Genomic DNA, 22286 nt, shown 5'->3' with positions numbered 1-22286 from the left:
TAGGAAAAATAAGAAAAAGTCTTTCCATTATACATCTTTATCTTTCAATATAAACAAAAGAGGAAGAGGACAAGCCAAGGGTACCAGGTACCTTACCTTAGTGTGCTCCAAAGATGAGGAGAAAATAAAATAAAAAGAATAAAATAAAGATTCATATCAAATTTTCTCGTCTACGTTCCAATCTCTCATGCTTAAAATCAAACAGTTGCGTCTTCGAGGTGCATGCTTCATCATCAGAACTATATATCTTGTCATCTTCAGAATCTGATTCACTTAGTGATAAGTTGTCATGTTCAGAACCATCAGTTTCTGATAGCTCAGAGTTTGAAGAATCTGCTTCTGTCCCTGAGAGACCCGCGGAAAAGAAATCACTAGTGGAATCAAGTTTTTGCTTTCCAAGTATTTTAAGGTTCCCTGATTCCTTGGTCTCTTCTGTTGGACTATCCAAGATTGACAAGGGATTTCTGTCATTTGGGTCACCGTAAAGTGCAATATGCCTGTAGTAGAGCTCCAATTCTTTCTCTGCAATAGCAATGAAGTGCCGCACAGACTCGAGAGATTGCTCGTACTTAAACTTTTCCAGTGCCTGTGAACAGGGGAAACAAACTCAGTAGCGTGAGACCACCACTTTCGACCCCAAAAAAAAAAAAAAAAAAGTTTCAGCCTGCATTACAGCAGCAATTCACCAAAGATATAATCTATGACAAAATAAATAAAAAAAATAAAAAAATAGATGTACCCCAAGTACCCTCTGCTCATCAACGCTTCTGAACAGATTAATACGTACCATTTTCTTTATTCAAGGATAATTTTTTGCATTGAAGTATCACAAAATCAAGTTTTCCAGTCTTCCTAACAAACACACTCCAAACAATCAAAGGGAAACAAATTCAAGAAACTACATATACGGACGAATAATGCAAATTGCATGGCATTGCCTCTATCTGGAAGTTCCGGCTTCAATACTAGGCCTAAGATTTTTGCAGCAACATACTCTTTTTTTTTAAAGTGTAAATAAGGTATTTTTCTAACCAAATCTTCAATATTTATCAGCTCCTTGTCATTAAAGTTGAATTTCATGGACTTCGAAATACTTACTACTCAATTTTCATCCTAGTGCTACAAACTCATTTACAACTATGCAGCTGAAAGGATTCAAAATGGGCTCAGTGAACTGATTTATGGTTGGGTGGGTTAAACCATCAGAGATCAAGGATAGAATAGTCTGAGCTAATCTTCAGCATCAATCAAATATCAGGAAGACAACACGAATGCATCAAAATGCTCATGAATTTTCATCACTTTTGAGAAAAACATTTTGTCTGGAGCATCAACACAGATTAGCTGGACAGAGGAGTTGGACTGTAATGTGTCTTTGAAGTTGGTTCACGCTAGATCAGAAACTTCATCTGGAAGTCAGGGCAATCAGCAGGCCAGGCCGTTGACCAAAATGATGTGAATATGACTGCCATAAATTTCTTAGTGGCAAATGTTTTATCACCACACAAAATAATAAAGAGTTTCTATTGATTTGAGGAAAAGTTATTGAAAAAAATGTTGTCTTCACCATAAATAAGCCAAGGTAGTGTCAGTCATTAGACAAATTCTGTGAGGAACCTCACGATACTTCTTTAAGACCCACATCAGCACATTATTGATGGCATCCATGTTTAAAGGGACACACAATACTACTAAAGAGAGCTGGCCAGAAGCGATAACATGCAGTGGAAATCTTAGAATACAACATATGAGACCTCACAGTGAATTGTGAGAGAAGGCACAAGAAGTATCAAAGTATGCATGCTAATTTTCACTTATAGCTACGAAGTTTTATGCAAATAATTTAATGTTTATGTTGTATCAAGAGTGGATATCACATCCACATCCATTTGATGAACAAATAAAATGACAAACCCAAGAACTGAGGCAACAAAACACTCCCCCTCACGTATCAGGTTGCAATTCCAGGGAATCAAAATCATGTTAAATTTGGTTGGTTTTTCAATGTTCCCCAAAACAGAAATTGTTACGATGTGAAGCCAACAATTATTTTATATTCTAAGATTGCATGATCCAAAGAACTAACATGTCATGTATATTTTGGGAGAGTGCAATCTCAGCATATGTAGGTAAAGAAGGGGCCGGGAAGGAAAAATTGGAAGAGGTGCCAGTGCAATATCTAGTTACATAAGTGCTTCTCCTCACATTTCAAACTCAAATGGAAAATGCAATAAATTTGAGTTCAAATTGTATACAGTTATAAAATTGAGAAAGAAGAGAGACATATGCAGCATTTGAATAGAGGAAGCTTGAAAACTCACCTTTTTCTTGGACAAAGTATTTACAGGTGACATAACTTTTGGCTGCACATAGTTCTTTCCTCGATAAAATACTATGGTGTCATCTCCAACTATTTGAATTGGGATCCCACCACTCAGTCTGGCAATTTCCTGGGCATATTCATGTACTTGTCCAGGTTTACACGGCTTGCAAATCACCTTGACGGTTTCATGTTTCTTCCAATGCATATGCATGTTAAGAATAACACCTCCGAAAATTCCTCGTTTGCCAATTGGTGCATAATTAGACTTCTTTTGGGCCATTTTCTTCATATAAAACCGCTCCTCACCTGTCAAGTCATCTGGTTTTACTTCAGGACCCTGAACTTTTGGAACTTCATACCTCTTAAGTCTTTCAATCAGCAAAGCTTCCTTTATTCTAGCCTGAACAGTAAACAAAGTCAAGAAAAGCAAAGACTGGGATAATAAATTAGGCTTTTATTTTTATCACAAATAGTCCCTGAGGTTTGCGAAATTATCACCTTTCATCCCTAACGTTTTTTTGTGACACTAATGGTCCTTAAGGTTACCCTCCACACATCAAAATCGTCCCTGCTGTTAGCTTCCGTCAAATATTCTGTTAAATTGCTGACGTGGCACATGTGGGGAGCCCACACATCCAATGGTATAGAGCCACGTGGCTTTAAATATAATCTATTTTAAATATTTTTAAAACTTAAAGTCCATAAAAAAAAAATATTAAAAGAAACTTAAGTCTTTTATAAGTAAAAAATATTAAAACTAAAAAAAACACAAAAAAGACCTGTACCATCCCTTCTGCGTTCTCCCTCTGCCAGCGCCTTCCTCCCTCCCCCTGGCAGACCCACTCTTCGCCTCTCTCTCCCTCCTCTTCCTCCCTTCTCTTTCTCTCTTCCCTCTCCCTGAGTTCTCTCTCTCTCTCTCTCTCTCTCTCTCTCTCTCTCTCTCTCTCTCTCATACTGGCCTTAAATTCCTCCTCTTTCTTTGAAGTCCCTGCTGTGCCTATAAACCGACACACTTCCAAAGGGTTTGAAACTTTCAACTTTAGAGGAAGAAGAAGAAGAAGAATAAGAAAAAGGTATATGTTTTCTACAAGTAGAACAATACCAACCCAAGTCTTGACCATCTGAAAGTTGCAAGAGTTTTTTTATCAGGGCATTTGGAGAAGACCCAGGTGGCTGTGACAGTTTGTTAACAGCAACAAGTAATTAAGGAGACAATTATCTAGGTTTGGAGGATCCATAAGATTGGGGTTTTGAAAGAAAAATTCAATTTTTAAGGACGAAAAATGACTAGTTGTAGTGCAAGGAATGGGGTTGTGAGGTGCTGGGAGAGGGAGAGAGAGAGAGAGAGAGAGAGAGAGAGAGAGAGAGAGAAGGGAGGAACAGGAGGGAGAGAGGAGTGGGTCTCCAAGGGGGTTGGCACAGGGAATGGTGTAGGTCTTTTTGTTTGTTTTTTTTGGTTTTAAACCATTGGATGTGTGGGCTCCCCACATGTGCCACATCCACAATTTAACAGAATATTTGACGGAAGTTAACGGCAGGGACCATTTTGATGCGTGGAGGGTAACCTTAAGGTGATAATTTCGCAAACCTCAGGGACCATTTGTGATAAAAAGCCAATAAATTATAATCTTCAGAAGTGTAGTGCTATCAAAAGAGATTTTTAAAAGGAATGACAAAACAAGTAGGATAGGAGGGACAGTATTTGTGTTTGAAAGTATTGATATTTGGTTTAGAAGTGTTTAAATGACTTCAACCCTACCAACCATAAGAAACCAATGACAGTGAAACGGAACTTAATGAAAAAGTCTTCTATTCTAGTGCACGCAAAAAGGAGGAAAATGTATGAGGTCTTGTGAAATCAGGAGGGAAAAAAAGGGGAAAGAAATCCAACATGATAATAGAACAAAGCAAAAAATAACAATAAAATAAAAAGAAGTTGATCACAGGTCATCGTTAGAAAAGGTACAATTACATTATCTAAACATAATTGTTCAAGTCCTCCAACGAAGGCAAGGAGATAGCTTCCTAATAAAAAAAGCACAAAATATCTATCTTTGAAGAACAGAGCAGCTATAATGTGAGGATTCATAAACACTAGCATCTTCCCTGACACAATTTGTTTTAAAATAAACTTCTTTAAATAAAATAAAAAACAAATTCAGGGGAGGGTGAGGAAGGGTGAGAGTCAAACTTTTGCCATGGTTGTCCCTTGGGAGTTATCACCTTTTTAATACTAAACAATCAAACTGAAATCCCGACCACTAATAAAAGTTTGTTAACAAATGTTTTTCCTTCCCAAAAATATACTAGAAAGTTAGCTTGGTTCTGAACATGGTATTCTTATTTCTCTTTTCTTTTCTTTTTTCCAGTTCAGTCCCAAATTAGTCTTATATGCATAAGCACTCCATAAACTTCAATTTCATACACTAAGATTTTCATATTTTTTTAAGAAAGTTTCAGAAAGTGGATCATGGACACTACAAACCTAAAGACTAGCCTTATTAAGGCCAATCCCTAATAGTATTGACCTTATTTTAGAGTTTGTTGCAAGTCATTGTGCACTAAGGAAAGCACTGGGTCTGCAGAAAGAGCATTTCGTAAGGTTGATACCAGTTTCCTTAACTCTCCGAATCAAGAAAATCTGAAGTGTTCTTAAACATTTTTCTTTTCGGTGTAACGGAATTATTAAAAATGTTACCTAACACTAAGAGTTCTTTAGAATTTTATAAATCTGAATATGATAAAACATTCCACAAACTTATCTAGCTATACACGGACGTAAGACATTTTATAAGCCTCGTAAAAATACACTATACAAACCAAAGGCAACGTTCCAACTCATTTCCAAGTCGAATCCTGATTTGCTGATATACACTACTAAAATCCACCTTGGAGAACGAACTAGAACCTACCACTATTTCTGATGTTCTCAAGCCTATGAATGGCCGAGTGGTGAATGGGAAACCTATAGTTGACTGTCCTCTATTTTATTGACACGAATTTTACCCACATCCACCAAAACTTTCAAAGCAGAAACAGCACAAGTACTAAAACTATGACCAATAGGAACCCTATCTAAAAAAGACCTTCTACTAGCTTATTCAACTTGCAATGCTCCTTAGGATTCATCTTTATCCTATAATATGGAAAATTAGGAAACTAAGATCAAGGGACTAGATCAATAGCACGGTCAATATGTCTCATGGGTGGCAACTCATCCAGAAACTCTTGAAAGTGTCACAGCATGAACCTCATCTAGCCAATGATTAAGGATGGTCAACGCTAGACTCGATAGGAATCTGAACACTATTTACCTGCGACAACTTCTTAGCCTCTTTTTCAAACTTTCCATGGGGAAAACATGAAATTTATGCTTGCTAGGTTCTAGGAAGTGGACCAACACTTCAGATCATTAAAGCTTTCTATCCATACAATAGCTCTTCCTCTTTGGATCATGATCATAAAGCCAATGACGTGGTTACATCCATAGGAAAGATGAGTTGATTCAGCTCACCTTTTCAAGCTTGTACTTGATCCTCTCGTCAGCAGTGGCAAACTTCTGCCTTTTCTTCCTCTTGATGCCGAGCCGACGTGGGTCCTTCCTATTGGCCGCTTTTCTCTCCTGCTTCTCTCTCATTCTCTGTAGCTTAAACCTCTTCTTGGTCTTCCACTTCTCCTTTTTCGGAGGATCGATCTCGTGCATCTCAAACTTGGGTTTCCCTTGTGATATAACCAAATTCACCGTTCCATGGCTCAAGTTTCTGAAAACCCATGATGAGTTTGGTGGGTTTGGCAGAGGCAAGTGTTCGGCTGGAAAGAAAATTGGTTCTTGGGTTGGAAAACCTGACCTGGAAGAGACAGAAAATGTGGCAAGAACGTCGTGAAAACGCAATGCTAATGTGTAAGTGAGTGACCTAGTAATCAAAATAGCCAATTTTTTCCTCATTCTCACTACTCCATTTCCTATAACCCCATTCCATACAGATTTTCCACAGTAAAAAAATCATTATCTAAAGAATCCATCAACGGGGGCTCAGTGAGTTAAGTATTTGGCTGGATAGGACTTGCATTCTTGAGAATCCATATAGGTTTCAGTTTTAAAGAGTTTAGTAGGACGAAAAGTTATTTTCTTATAAACCAAAAAGTTATTTTCTTATAAACCAATTCAGGGGTTCGATGGGTTGTGTGGAGCAAAGAGTTTGGATACAGAGAAAATTGATTCTTAGATAGCAGAAAACAACCAAACAAACAATATATGGCAAACATATGATGCAGAGAGAGAGAGAGAGAGAGAGAGAGAGAGTACCTTAGGAAGAGAGGTTTGGAAGGTGACGATTTGAGAATCGAAGAAGCTCTACGAACAGCAATACCAAACACAGCTCTTGCCATTTTACTGACAAATTTTCAGGGACAGAGAGAGAGCAAAGAAATAAGACTGCACGGTCGAGAACTAGACCGGATTCAAACCGCTATGGACCGGCGGTTTATAATACGAGCTGCGATTCCACAAGCCCAGGTCCACCCAATAAACCACGTGTCCAAACATCAGCATCTTAACGCCAAATGTTGACTTTTTTATCTTTCCGTATCCAATGTTCTTTTGACACGTCAAATGAACTTGAGTCCTCATTTTTACAACCTGAACCCTTGCCTCTCTCTCTCTCTCTCTCTCTCTCTCTCTCTCTGTGTCTGTCTGTGGCGTCGAGACCCCAAAAACAAAGCGTTTCCATGTCCTCCATGATCATCTAACAAAAGGGTCGTCACGAATTTTCAGTAAGTCTCTTATCGTTGGAAAATTAGTTTGATTTTAAATTTGGGGAATTTTTCTTTTCTTTTTTTTATGTGACTATTTTAGGGTTTTTTTCTGGTCAATTCTTGCGTTTTATGTGATAATTTGCATGGATTCATATATGTCTGATTGTTTTTCTTGATTAGTTTTCCGTTTGGTTGCTGAGAAATGTGGGAATATGAATGGTGGTGAAAAAAGCTTTTGACTTTGGATTGTTTTGCCTTTTGACTCTCTTACCAATGGAAGGCACAGCTCTAGAATTTAATTAGCAATTGGCTTTTTCTTTATGAAATTGGATATGGTTATTAAGGAAAATTAGAACTCGGGCTCTGTTTGATTGCTGAGGGAATGTGGGAAGAGAGAAGAAGAAATTGAATCGTCAAATGTCGCTTATCAATCTCTTTGACCCTTTATCTTAACTTCTTTCCATTTATACAAAGCTTATTCAGTTTCCAATTAGTTAGGTTGGTTTTTTGATTATTTGATTCTAGGTAGCCTAATTGACATAGAAAACAAGACTGGGAATTTCTTTTTTCTCTTTTTGGTTCTTCGGCTATGAACCAAAGAATTTGGGTTTAACCCAAGTCTTATACAATTATCGTGTCCTTTTCTGAAGTTCGTGTTGTTATCTAAACAGAACATTCTGATATGTGTGTAGATTTTCTTTCCGCATTATATCTGGCAAATAATAAGACGTTTGCAAATCTGCGTCTGCTGAACATCACATGTTTGTGGGGTAAATTATTGAAAATTTTCTTGTTACTGCAGTGGAATTTTCGGTTGATGGTGATGTTAGTGGCGAGGTGGTAGGAAGTTCTGCTGAGCTAGAAATTAGTAGAGCAGGTGATGAAAATGAGACGGGTGGAAGTTCTATTGAAGGAGCATTCCAACTGGGTCAGGATGATAAAATGAATCAAGATTATCCTGGAAAGGATATAATTCCACAAGCAGTTCCAGTTGTATCAGTGGTTCCAGCAGATGAGCCATATGTGGGTCAAGAGTTTGAAACCGAAGCAGCTGCGCATGCATTTTATAATGCATATGCCACTCGTGTGGGATTCATAATTCGTGTAAGCAAACTCTCTCGATCACGGCGTGATGGATCTGCCATTGGTCGTGCACTTGTATGTAACAAAGAGGGTTATAGAATGCCTGACAAGCGCGAAAAAATTGTAAGGCAGAGAGCGGAGACCAGGGTCGGTTGCAGGGCAATGATTTTGGTGAGGAAAGTAAGTTCTGGTAAATGGGTCGTTACAAAATTTGTAAAGGAGCACACTCATCCTTTGACACCTGGGAAAGGTCGAAGGGATTGCATTTATGATCAATATCCGGTTAGTTATTGTTCTTCTCTTTTGGGCATTAATGCTAGGCAAAATTGCATATATGTCTGTTACAAATTATGGGTAGCATATGACAATCTGTTCCTTACATTTGATCTTTTCATATGTATTGATGATACATACATCTTATCCCATATAACCCCATATTTGTAGAATCTAATCGTAATTATTACTTCATTACCCAGTGCCTTATAACATACAGTACAGCTGGCTGCATATCTGTATTTTGGTAAACACAATGCAGTTCTAATTATTAAGTATTGTGACAAGATCGTTGAAACAAGATTTTTGTCTATTAGGGTATTGTAGTTGAAGTGGAAAGATTTCCTGGTTGAATGTGCTTCTGTGTATCTTCGTATGGACGATCTTGGTTTGTGAATGATTTAATTAATTCTGCGTAGTATTTATAAGTTTATGCAGTAAGTTGAGTTTACAAACCAATACATTACATGTAAGAGTTACGTTCTTTTTCCACCATACTTCAGTCACTAATCCATACATTAAAATGGATTGATTGTCCACCTATGGAACGGACCTCCAGTTCTTTATTGTGTCCATATCATTGTTACCAACAAAACATACCAACATGTTATTGATACATTTTAACAATATCGTTGTGCGTCCACTTTAACAAAAATGGACGTCCTGCACAGAGAATTTTTTATGGATTCATGCTCAAAATCATGGACAGAAAATGTAGGTGTTATTTTTGTGAAAATTCTGAAACGGGTTTGAATTCATGAATGCTAGATATTCTGTTTGAAAGAATATACAATGACATTGTGATTTGTGCTCAAAACAGCGATCGATTTGAAGTTTTAAGTATCAAAATATTATATCTTTTTTCTAATAATAGCTTGTTATGTATTTTAATTTACCTTTTGCCTTCTTATTCAGAATGAACATGACAAGATTCGGGAACTATCTCAGCAGCTGGCCATAGAGAAAAAGCGTGCTGCTACCTATAAAAGACATCTCGACCTAATATTTGAGCACATTGAAGAGCACAATGAGAGTCTTTCAAAGAAGATCCAACACATAGTAGAGAGTGTGAAGGAGATCGAAGGCAAAGAACAGCAACAACACAGATAGTTTTTCTATGGCGATCAAAGCACTTTTTGTTTTGGTGAAACACAGAATCAAAGCAATGCAGTGGAGAATGCTGCAGACATTGTTTTGATTTCAGTGTTGGCTTACGATATACATTGTCGTTCGCCGGAGTTTTAGGTGTCTAGTTAGTTTATATAGCTTGGGATGTTTTTGTCAATGGCATTCATTGGACTGCTTGGCATAAGTTGTTGTCTGCAGCAAATGGTCAGTAGGAAAGTTGTTGAGTCCATGTACAGTTTATTTAAGCCATCCATTCCATATGAATTGTGCTTAACAATGCAATAACATAGAGCAGTATTAGAATGTCCCAATGAAAGTTGAATCGAGCCATGCGCACGACACGTGAAATTTGATATGAGGTTTGTTTTGTATAGCATCAAAAATATTGTACTTGCCCTTCTAAATAGAACTTTTGCATTTTGATATTGGTCTGTCAATGATTTTGGTTTAGTTGTCGCTGGAGTGATGGATTTTCTAAAAGCTGAGTATTCTAATGCATTACTCATGCCTTGTTTTTATTTTTAATTTTGGCTCTGAATGATCATGCCTTGTTAGGTTTATTTTATTTTATATTTGTTGACACCATGTTGACCTCATCTCCTTCTTAAGCAAATCCTACAAATCAAAGGATAATCCTTGCTTGTCACACCTCACATTCCACCAAACAAGGAGTAGCCATGCCACCTCCTATGCCTTCTCAATGCCCAAGACCCCAAATCAAGGGGAGCCATGCAAAAGTCCCAACAATCAAGCAACCTTGTCTACTCCAACTTGGACTATAAAAGGGAACTCATCACCTCCAAGCAAGGGGACGATCGGCTGCCACTCTCTACTTCTCCAAGAGATAGCTCTCCCAAGCTCTCTATTTCTCTTAGCTCTCGAGCATCTCTCCCCATATCTCTCTTATGTACAATGTAATCTCCATATTCAAATACAAATACAAAGCTATAAACTATAGTGGATGTATAGTGGGTGAACCACTCAAACACTTGTGTTATTTGTGTGATTATGTCTTAATCCGTTAGGTACAAATTCACTTGTTAACATTTGGTGCCATCTGTGGGAATCACAACAAATATCCATGTCGTTCTCAGCACTCTCTTATAGCTTTCATCATCTCTGCCAAGAACACAACCCTGGTCTTGCGCCGTCCCTGAGCCCATTATCTCTTGGCTCTCCGATCAAAACACAATTTCCACTCTTGACACTCTCGGTTCAGACCAAAATAAGGGGCACAAACCTACTGTTTCTTTGATTGGCTCATCTCTCATGGAGAATACAAAGGGTGCTTATGAAAAATCACCTTCATCTTATCCCACATATGTCCCATGGAGCAACAAAGAAGAAACTAAGCTTTCTTTTCCATAGTCACAACTCCAACAACAAACAACCAAAAGAATGCGAGAGGAATCAAATACCAGAAATTGATCAAGGCACCCATGTACCTTCTTCCTCAAAGAAACAATGGAGAAGCAATCGCCCACCCTCACCGTCAATGACCGCCGTCTCCCTGACAAAGCGGAAAACAAAAGACTCTCCTCAACCACATGTTTGCTCAAGGCACACGTGCCCTCTTCTCTCTCAAAGAGACCAAGAGTCTCACCCCTCGTTGAAAAATCTCTCTCTCAGCTCACACAGATAGCAGCAACCAAAAGGAGAAGGGGAGAAGCAGATCGGTTCGGCTCAACCGACCACTCATTGGTTTTGACCAGACCAAGTTGGATATGTTGGCAAAATTTTATTTCCTATTCTATTAGGATTTTATTTCTTTCTCTTTTGTACAAATCTTGTGTAATTAGGAGTTTATTTGTTTCCTTGTATAACCCTGTTTGTGTGTTGTGTTGTGTTTGTGTCGTTCTCGTCTTCGTGCATCTGCCGTATTTGTGCCTCTACTGTGTTCAGCTGTGTACTATGCTGTGATTTGTTGAGTTTCCGCTGCAATCATGGGTGATAACTTCATTGTTGGTGTTGTTGCTGCTGCTTCTGCAAATTTGTGTGTTTCTGACTCTATTCCAGGTATTGGCTCCAATACTTGGATAATTGACATTGGTGCTACTGATCATATAACTTATGATGCTAAATTTTTTAATGAGTTGTTTAGTAACACTCGTGACCCATACGTAACTAGTGCTAATAACTTGCCTTCTCCAATTATAGCGATGGCACAATCTCTCTCACTCCTACTATTTCCTTGTCTCGTGCATTACTAATTCTCAATATTCATTGTAACTTATGTTGGTCAAATACTTGATATACTTAATGTTTCTGCTACTTTCTATCCTACACATTGCTCTTTTTAGGATCGCAAGACTCACGAGACGATTGGACATGGTAAATGTATAAGGGGTTCTATTATTTAACATTGCCTGCCACACCAGTTCGTGATCGTGTCGTTAATACTATTTAAAGTTGCAGTGTCAAAGATAAACAACAAATTTAGTTATGGCATCGTCACTTGGGACACCCTTCGTTTGGCTACCTTAAGCGTCTGTTTTCATCTTTATTCAGCTCTTGTGATGAGTCCAGTTTTAAGTGTGAGACATATATTTTGGCCAAGAGTTATTGTATTGTGTTTCCTTTAAGTGAAAGGAAAGTTGCAAGCCTTTTGATTTAGTTCATTCTGATGTGTGGGGTCCAGCTCGGGTACCTTAGAACGGATTTCATTGGTTCGTCACATTTATTGATGATTGTACCCAACTCACTGAGGTTTTCTTGCTGACAAATAAACATGATGCTGCTTCCATCCTTCCAGAGTTTTGTACTATGATGTCTACTCAGTTTCATGCTCAGGTCAAAGTATTTCAGACTGCTAATGAAGGAGAATATGTGATTAATACTTTAGCGTGTTTCTTTCGTGCTCAAGGTATTAGTTACCAAATGACAACCCATTTTACCCCTAAAAAAAATGGTGTGTCTGAAAGGAAGAATTGGCACTTGCTTGAAGTTGCCCGCTCACTCATATTGGATATGTCTGTTCCCCATCATCTTTGGGGGCATGCTGTTCTGTCTGCTGCCTATTTGGTTGATCCTACTCCTAGCCGAGTTCTTGATTTCAGGACTCCGTATAATATGTTTGGTGACCATATTTCCCCTATCTCCGTCTCCAAGTTGCCCCCTAAAGTTTTTGGGTGTGTTGCCTATGTTCATGTCTACTCTCATCAACGGAGTAAACTTGGTCCTTGTGCTCTGCGTTGTGTCTTTATTAGCTACTCTTCTACTTAGAAAGGTTATAAACGTTATCATCCTCCTACCCAGAAGGTGCATGTTACTTTGGACATAACCTTCCGTGAATAAGTGTCATATTATGTTTCTCTCTCCTCTCTAATTCAAAGGGAGAAGGGGAGTGAATTTGAGAGTCTTAGATTGGAAGATCTTGGACTTGATAGCCAAAATACTGTATATGAAGATGTTGCCCTTGGGAAGGAAACGACCCCAAGGTTTAGAGGTGAAGATATTGCTCTTAGTGACGAAACGACCGGTCGACACTCTAGAAACGATTGGTCGACTATCGCTAAAGATGAAGAAAATGCTCTCTGTGATGAAACGACCGGTCGACATTCAAGAACTGACCGGTCACCTGTCGCTAAAGAGTGTGACAATGATTCTTGTGAATCTTGTGTAGACGAGTTCAATGCAAGACCCGCCTCTGCCTTGCCATTACTCCAGTCAAGTCGTGAGAATGAGCTACGTGAGGTAATCTCTGGTGAATCATCTATGCCAAGTTACCAGTTGCCCCCACGTACCATTCGTAGGAAACCCAAAGTACAATACTTACCTGATATACATGCTAAGTCAAAATATTCCATTAGCCACTATGTGTCAGCTCATCGGTTATCCAAGTCATATAATCATATTTGTGTAAATTATCTAGTGTATGTGTGCCAACTAAGCTGCAGGATGCTCTTTCTGACCCCAAATGGGTGGATGACATGAATGTTGAAATGGAAGCTTTGAATAAAAATGACACTTGGGATTTAGTCCCTTTACCAAAGGGGAAGAAAGCTGTTGCGTGCATATGGGTGTTTACTTTGAAGCATAAGGTTGACGGTTTCATTAACCTTTACAAGGCTAGATTGGTAGCAAATGGTTATACTCAGACCTATGGAGTGGATTACTTAGATACCTTTGCTCTAGTAGCAAAGCTCAATACTGTGCGTGTACTCTTATCCCTGGTTGCTAATCATGACGGGCCCTTGCTGCAGTTTAATGTCAAAAATGCATTCCCAGATAGTGACTTCAAAGAAGAAATATACATGTATCTTCCTCCTATTATTCCTGTAACCTCCAAGAAGGGTGTTGTGTGTAAACTGCGGCAATCCTCATATGGATTGAAGCAGTCTCCAAAAGCATGGTTTGCTGCGTGTATGAAGAAATTTGGGTATGTACAGAATAACTCGGACTATATTTTGTTATCGTTAGGTAAATTGACAACTTTAATTATTTATATTGATGATGTGCTCAGAATCAACTTTGTACCTTGCATGGATGGAGACTACTTGCATGGCTGAGATAACCACCTTGAATGAAATGCCTGACCTGCCCACCTTCACATGGGTTGCGTACTACTTACAAGGATGCGCCAAATGACCACCTTGGATGAAATGGCTGACCTATTCACCTTGCATGCATGCAGTAGTGGATCCAGGAAATTTCATTCAGTAGGGGTTAACCTCTAAAGGTTTAAAAAAATTTATACAAAATATACCCATAGAAATGAAACAATAATATTTTAATTCATCATTAATAGAAAAAATCACATTACAATTGTTCACGACGATTTTTCATATTCTGAAAACGTGACATTATAGTCTCATTATCAATACAAGCAAACACACCTTTCTCAATATAAACAAGTAAGCTATCACTCAACCATTGATCTCCCATTCTGTTGCAAAGTGGACATTTCACAATATTCATAGCAGAAAATGCTCTCTCTACAAAAGCAGTTGCAACCGGTAAAGTTAAGGCTATTGTGATAAGCAAATAAACATAATTATATATTCTATGCAACCCTTTCTCCACAATTCTTCTTGCAAGGCTACCAATCCCTTTCAATTGAGAAAAATCAGTCATCGTACGCATATGATTAATATAAATCTTAAGTTGATCTTCAAGTGTCAAGAGATCTCGGGGATTAAAATCTTGAGGATAAAATTGAGCAAAAAGAAGTAGCTTTTGTTTGTCAAAAGCTATGAATGAATCATCCGGACTCAAACATGTCAAACAAAGAAGTAACTCAGTATTTACTTCATTGAAGCGATGATTTAATTCCGCAAGTTGCCACTCAATCATTTGAATAAAGATGTCTACACGAATGATGGAGGTGTGTTATTCTATGAGCTCTTCGATGTGATCTCCATTGAGCTACATATGCATCATCCATGTTTGGAACCAAGATATCATGTTTGACACAAAAGGAAGATACTTGATCAAGCAAGGCTTCAAATGCATTCTCTCTCATGTGTTGTAGTTGGTCCTTGTAAACTTTGACTAAAGTCATTGCATTCCCAATGTCTTGATCTTTCCTGTGTAATGCTTGTGACAAGTCATTTGTGACTCCCAATATAGATCTCATGAAAAATAAGTGAAATACAAACTCAAAAGATTGTATTTCTCTCAATCACCTGTTTGCTTCACCTAGATTATCAGTCGAGCCATCCTTAATAATCAATTTAAGCACTTTCACCACAGATTTAAACATGGAGATGATACTAAGTAATGTACTATAATGTGAGTTCCAACGTGTATCACCAGGACGCTTGAGATAAGTTTCTTGATTTAAGCCTCGCCCTGTTGGAAAAGTATCTTTTTCAAGAGCTTCCATAATATCCTTTTGGAGTTGATCTCTAAGCATGTCACGATGCTTACACGATGCTCCAACAATATTAACCAAGCTATTGTAAGATGTGAAGAAAGTGGCAATATCAGCATTTCCCTTTGCCACAGCCACAAGAGCTAATTGAAGTTGATGTGCAAAACAATGAATATAGTAGGCACAAAGATTTTCTCTCAAAATCTGTGTTTTAAGACCATTGAACTCACCCTTCATATTACTAGCTCCATCATATCCTTGTCCTCTTAGCATGGAAATGCTCAATTCCTCTCTTGAAAACAATGTGTCAATAGCCTCCTTGAGTGAGTTTGATGTAGTGTCGCTAAGATGTTAAATGCCCACAAACCTCTCAATTACCACATAACAAAACACCACCGCCATTTGTTCTTTTACTGACACATCACGTGATTCATCAACTAATAAAGAGAAGAATGCATCATCCATATCCTTAATGATTTTCTTAATAGTTTCAGTGGCACAAGCATTCACAAGATCTTTTTGAATTGTTGGAGCTATTAACTTGAGATTCCCGGGAGCATTTTCTAACACAACGGCTTTCACTTTCTCATTATGATCAGCAAGAAATTGTAAAAGCTCCAAATAATTCCCCATGTTGCTTGAAGTGTCATTCTCATCATGCCCACGAAAAGGAAGACCTTGCCTCAACAAAAATCTCACGCAATCAAGAGAAACTGTCAAGCAAATACGATAATCAATACAAGCTTGCTCTCATTGCTTTATCAAAACTATTCGGATGTGTTGCTTTTGATTCATAAGATCCACACAATATTGTCTAGATTGATTATGAACACTTCCAACAACTCTAACATGTTGCCTAATTTTATCTTTCTTCTTCCAATTCCTAAAATCCATCTCTGTGAAGGCGTCATTACACCATTGACAATTCTGAAATTGGATTTGAAGAGATAACAATAAAGGCAAAATGCAGCATCTTTACTAATACTGTACTCCAATCAGTCAAACTCATCAAACCACTTGACATTAAAGCGTCAATCATACCCTAAAAGATCAGTTTGTGGAAATGTGTGATCCTTAGGCTGACATGGACCCTTTTGTAGATATGCTCTTTGAACTTCGTCTCGAATATTAGGATCATAATCCAACATTTGAGGTCGAAGTCCAGGGTCAGCAATAAGATTGGCCAAGATATCTTGCAACTCACTTTCTTTCGAACTATCCACATATCTTGAAATACCCACATCTCTTGAACTCGAACTACCCACATTATCCGAACTAGAAGTAGTTGATGCAAACCTTCTCTTAAAGTAGCATTCAATAACTGAATTGGACCCTAATTTATTCTAACTAACTAACCAAAATCAAAACCCCAAATTTATTTAAACTAGGCAAGATATAATCTAACATAAAAATAAAACCCTAATTTATTCAAACTAACCAACTAAAACCAAAATCCCTAATTTATTCAAACTAAAATAAAAGAATAACCCTAATTTATTCAAACTAACAAACCAAAATAAAATCTCAACAACAAACAATAACAACTAATCAAGAAAAACACAAACATATAACAATATTTACTAATTAATTAAAGCATAAATAAATTAGAATAACATACTTTCAAATTCGAGGGACAAATCCACCTTTGAAAATTGAAATCACTTATGTAATTTGCTGCTGCCCCACTTTGCTGTCGCCGCCGCCACTTTGTTGGCGCCACCTCCGAATTTGTGAGGGAATGAAGTGAAGGTTGAGTTGGGGATTTAGGGTTGAGAGGTTTAGAGGTGAGAAGAAATGAGTTTTAACATTTGGGGAGGGGGAATTATTGGGCAAAACATAACAGAGCAGGTTATATATATATATATATATATATATCCAAAACGACGTCGTTTTGGCCAGGTTTTAAAAAAAAAGGAAAAAAAAAGCCTTCAGTGGAATGACGTCGTTTTGACATCAAGCGAACAAAAAAAAACAAGAAGGCGCACGCGTTTTGGTATAGGTTTAAAAAAAATTTTAAAAAGCTTTAGTGGAACGACGTCGTTTTGATGTCGAGCGAACAAAAAAAAAAAAAAAAAAAAAACAAGGCCCGCGCTGCGCTTCTTCTCCTCTATCTATGCACAGACACAAGTTTGCCCCTTTGGGGCATTTCATCGAATACTTTGCGAGGATCAACTTCGGCTCCTCAAATGGAGGATTTCAGAGATTACAGGGGTCAATTGACCACCCTTGCTCATCTGTGGATCTGCCCCTACATGCATGGCATATTACTGACAAGGATAAGCTAGAAGACCACCTTTCATGGTCATACACAATGTCGCATGGACGACCCGACCACCTTTAATGGTCATCTACCATGTCGAACAATCGACTTGACCACCTTGCATGGCCATCCACCATGTTGCACTACCGACTCGAGCACCTTACATGCTCAATCTCCATGTTGTAGCCGACCCGAACACCTCACATGCTCAATCTCCATGTCATGTTACTTGCATGGAGGACCCGAGCACTTTGTATGGTCATTCACCACCTTGCCACCTAGTATGGCTAACTACCACGTTGCATAGTTGATTCTTCAAAGGAACAAAAGCTCTCCCCTACCAAGGCACAAGTTGATTGGCTTGGCCAACAATGGTTTTACTTTAAAGTTCCGAGTCGAGAACAATTTCTCAACTAAAGAATTTGGGGGCTTGGGGGACACCATGTATGTTGGCCTCACCAAACGATGCCAATATGTCCCACCATGGTTAAAGGGAGACATTGACGTCCCACAATGGTTAAAAAGAGATGGAAGGAAAAATAACTTCATATATGTGTGCTCGGCTCGGCACCCTCTCCACCTTGTCCCACTATGGTCAAAGAGAGAAGGAAAATTATATCACCACTTGTATGCTTAGTTCGCAACATACATCAAATATGTGTGCTCAACTTGGTGCGGATGATGACTATCTTGACGTAGTAAGTAAGGGATTACACATACCCACTATTACCTAATTACCAAGTAGTGTGTATATTATCATCGCACCATCATGTCATAACATACATCTTCATTACATCTTTGTCATTGCATGGCATACATCTCCACTATGACATGGTATACAACTCCATTACATCGCCATCATTACATGGTATACATCATCATCATTGTATGGCATACATCGCCACCATAACACAACATACATTGTTTTGTGACATGATATACATCGTCATCAAGTCATTACATACAACACCATTATTACAATATTATGTGACATGTGCTCGGCTCAGCCTTACTATCTCCATATATATGCTCAGCTCAGCCACACTATCTCTAATATGCCTCGTCATGCTTAAAGAGAAGGAAATTTACCTCCAATATATGTGCTCGGCTCGGCCTTACTAGCTACATTTATGTGCTAGCCTCAGCCTCATCACCTCAACAAATATGTACTCGCCTCGACCTCACCACCTCCAATATATATGTGCTCAGCTTGGTCAGACACTGGTTTTACTTGAAAGTCCCCAGCCAAGAAGTTATTCTCGACTATGAACTTGGGGGCTTCTGTTGACACCATGTTGACCTCACCTCTTTCTTAAGCAAATCCTACAAATCAAAGGATAACCCTTGCTTGTCATACCTCACATCCCAACAAACAAGGAGTAGCCATGCAAAAGCGTTCTCAATACCCAAGACCCCAAATCAAGGGGAGCCATGCAACCTTGTCTACTCCAACTTGGACTATAAAAAGGAACTCACCACCTCTAAGCAGGGAATCAACTGCCACTCTCTACTTCTCCAAGAGCTATCCAAAGCTCTTCTAAACTCTCTATTTCTCTTCTACTAGAGCTCTCAATCATCTCTTCCTATATCTCTCTCATGTACAATGTAATCTCCATATTCAAATACAATTACAAAGCCATAAATTACAGTGGATGTAGCCCCATTATAGGTGAACCACTCAAATACTTGTGTTATGTGTGTGATTATGTCTTAATCCGTTAGGTATAAATTCACTCATTAACAATATTTTATGAGAGTTTAAAACTGAAATCACTAGTCTGCAAGTCAAGACTCTCTTCCACTGGGTTAGACCCCGTTGGCCATGCCTTCCTAGGTTTAAGAAGTAGTTGTAGCCATTCATTCTCAAAGATAAATAACTTCAATATTTTATCAAACTTCAAATTCAATATTCATATCTATTTATCAGTTACAACTCACATTTGAACATCTGGAAGCCCGCACGTTATTATTGTGCGGATGCCATTGTAAATATGGAGGAAAGCAATATGTGTGTGTGTGTGTAATTATGTCGGTTTGTTCAATTTAAGTCGGTTTCTTAAAACTTACAACCGCAATTAACCCAAACCATTATGGTTCAAGTTGTGTTTTACTAAAACCCTAAGCGTCTAGGTTGTATTTTATGTTAGATGGCTTGATAGTGAATTAAAAAATACAACCACATGAAAGCCACATAAGCTTCAATCAAGATTTTTTTATTTTTTTTATAAATAAAAACTCACGTATAGCCCCGCGGCTATGCTATATTTTAAATAAAACAAAAACAAAAAAAAAAACCGAGTGTGGAAGTATCCACCGTTTTCTTTGTCTGTTAAGCCTCACAGCTATGGGACTTCCTAAAGAAAACTGCAATCGTAGTTTATCAACCACTCACAAGACCACTCGGCTATACTACACGTGTTCAAAATTTAACGGAAGTTTGATGAATTTAATAGAAATTGAAACATGTCCTTAAATTACGCCGAATTGAAATTACAAGAATAAAATTGACAGAGTGAAAACTATGGGATCCAAAATAGTAAAACCGACAACTAGGGGGACCAAAAGCATACTTTTGCCTTCACAAAATTTGCTGAAATTGTGCACAAGCTTCCAACCTAGCAACAACATTGTCAGTGGAAATGAGAATTTCTTTTAGGCCAAAAAAATAATAAGGCAATGGCTGTGAAACCTTATGCTGCAACTGTATTCTTCTCCTATGCTATTAAGCCCAAATAATGGTTTACATTACATAAACTTGTAACTATGCCTTCTATTCTATGTTTCACTGATACTTGGTCGGATATGGTTTAGGGCTATTTTGAAATTAATTGAAAAATATGTGGTGTTTTTGAAAAGTATGACAAATATGGGGTCAAAATATAATTTGTAAAACTTGGTCAGATAACACCAAGCTTCGTGTTCTCGATGGAAAGAGGGAAATGCTAGGTTTTTTCATTTAAAAACAGATAGCTGCACCAACCAACTCACAGAAAAGTTGTCGAGGGAAGAAGAACGAAGAAGAAGTAGAAAGAAGAAATAAGGTTTGAAAGGACTTCTTCTTCTCCATTGAAAGTAGTAGTTGTTGTTGCTGTCTCTGCTCCCCCAAGTTACTTGTTACTCCTTCCAATTACTTTGTAGAGGTCTTAGTTCATTCATTATAACCAAATTCAAATGATGTCTAGATTTTATTGATTAATAGTAAAAAATTTATAATAAAAAAATAATATTTAATTTTCGAAATTTCAAAAGGAATTGGGTGAATATAAGAAATCCAAAAACAATATGAGTTGTGTGTGTTGTATGCTTAAAAGGATAGATAGGTTACTGAGCTAGGTGTATATATGAACTTATGTTCTTTGCTGTCTTTATACATTATGACAAAACTACAAAGCAAATTTTTAAGTGTGGGGGTAAGATGAACGCTGGATTTAAATAGAAAAGCTTAATTACCTAATCAGGTTGTGATTGTGATTTCGCAATTTACTATTGAATTCAAGGAAGAATGCACCAATGTAAGTAATGGATGAGTGGGGAATACGTAAATCGCACTGCAAGCACCCGAAAATGAAAACTATCCATAGAAAAGGGAAAATGAAGCTACATACTTACTATTTAAGGGTGTGGTGTGGCCCAAAAGTTTCTTGGAAGATGTTTTTCTAACACATGGGTTTCAACAAACAACTTTAACCCAAAAAAAAAAAGAAAAAAAAAGAGAAAAAAAAGAGAAAGAGCTGCAAATGAGTGCGTTCATATTATATATGTTATTTTTCATTTAAAGCATGCTTGTATAAGTTGGCATTTTTCCACACTATTAATTTTGGGGGTGGCCCCTTAGGTTGCACTGCTTTTGTTTGTTTACAATTTTCGGATATTTTTGGAAGATAAGTTGTTTAACATCCTTTTTTTAAACATTGAGTTGCTGTTTTTAATTCAATTCTACTTAATCTATAAGTTGGGTTACTATATCGTCAGTTCAATTTCAAACACAGTTGCCTGTTAATTTCTAAAAGGCGAAAGTCTATTTCGTGTATCTACATATACAAATGTAATTGAATATAAATTTGACATTTTAGTGCATCCCTATATATGTTGTTGCATTGGAACTAATGAAAGCAGAGGAACATAGATAGAAGATATTTGGTGGTGGTGGCTGGCCAACAGCCACATGTGCATCATGATACTACTGTTAGGGGTCGTTTGGTAAAGCGGACTGTCATAGACTGGATTAATTTATGGGACTATCTTGGATTAGCTCGGATTGGACTAAGCTGGATTAAGTACTGACCTACGTTTGGTGATGTGTCGGACTAAGAAGTTGGTAAAAATAGTGAAGACCTATATTTGGTACTCTGTCGGACTAAAAAATAATTATTTTAATATTTAAATTTAATTATAGATTTTAACCTAAAAATAAATAATTAAAAAATAATAATTATACAAGCCAACCGTGTGAATTGAAAAAAAAAACCTAAATAAGAATAAAATATGATGCTGCCACCTCTCTCTCTTTTAGGTTTTTTTTCTTAGTATTCTATTCTTATTTTCCTTCTCTCTCTCTCTCTCTCTCTCTTTCTCTCTCTCCTTTGTCTCGTTTTCTTCTTCTTTAACTAAGCCGCTAACATCATCAGCAAGAAGGAAGCTACCAAATAGAA

General features: G+C 37.7%; 3 protein-coding genes across 3 annotated transcripts; 1 reads left to right on the top strand and 2 right to left on the bottom strand.

The window, feature by feature from the left end:
- On the bottom strand, positions 1-6805 carry LOC18789890 (uncharacterized CRM domain-containing protein At3g25440, chloroplastic). The gene is made up of 4 exons (XM_020569672.1): positions 6630-6805; positions 5838-6171; positions 2322-2723; positions 1-586 (listed from the first exon to the last, which is right to left on the bottom strand). Exons 1-4 carry the CDS (start codon positions 6710-6712, stop codon positions 152-154), a joined length of 1254 nt encoding a protein of 417 aa, XP_020425261.1. The 5' UTR covers positions 6713-6805; the 3' UTR covers positions 1-151.
- On the top strand, positions 6964-9999 carry LOC18788777 (protein FAR1-RELATED SEQUENCE 2). The gene is made up of 3 exons (XM_007223392.2): positions 6964-7096; positions 7881-8443; positions 9350-9999. Coding segments are annotated over exons 1-3 (759 nt in total). The 5' UTR covers positions 6964-7095; the 3' UTR covers positions 9545-9999.
- On the bottom strand, positions 15183-16007 carry LOC109946634 (zinc finger MYM-type protein 1-like). The gene is made up of 2 exons (XM_020555053.1): positions 15793-16007; positions 15183-15717 (listed from the first exon to the last, which is right to left on the bottom strand). The coding sequence occupies exons 1-2, from the start codon at positions 16005-16007 to the stop codon at positions 15183-15185; spliced, it is 750 nt and encodes a 249-aa protein (XP_020410642.1).

This window comes from Prunus persica, chromosome G1, assembly GCF_000346465.2.
Source record: "Prunus persica cultivar Lovell chromosome G1, Prunus_persica_NCBIv2, whole genome shotgun sequence".
NCBI classification, from domain to species: Eukaryota; Viridiplantae; Streptophyta; class Magnoliopsida; order Rosales; family Rosaceae; genus Prunus; species Prunus persica.
This window is presented reverse-complemented; position numbering and strand designations above follow the sequence as displayed.

Excerpts from the sequence above, each read along its gene's own strand:
- LOC18789890 (XM_020569672.1), bottom strand. The coding sequence starts at position 6,712 with ATGGCAAGAGCTGTGTTTGGTATTGCTGTTCGTAGAGCTTCTTCGATT. Across the intron at positions 2,724-5,837 it reads TCAAGTACAAGCTTGAAAAG|GCTAGAATAAAGGAAGCTTT; the intron begins GTGAGCTGAATC and ends TTTACTGTTCAG. Across the intron at positions 587-2,321 it reads ATACTTTGTCCAAGAAAAAG|GCACTGGAAAAGTTTAAGTA; the intron begins GTGAGTTTTCAA and ends CCCTGTTCACAG.
- LOC18788777 (XM_007223392.2), top strand. Across the intron at positions 8,444-9,349 it reads GCATTTATGATCAATATCCG|AATGAACATGACAAGATTCG; the intron begins GTTAGTTATTGT and ends CTTCTTATTCAG.
- LOC109946634 (XM_020555053.1), bottom strand. The coding sequence starts at position 16,007 with ATGGGGAATTATTTGGAGCTTTTACAATTTCTTGCTGATCATAATGAG. Across the intron at positions 15,718-15,792 it reads GTTGATGAATCACGTGATGT|CGACACTACATCAAACTCAC; the intron begins GTCAGTAAAAGA and ends TTAACATCTTAG.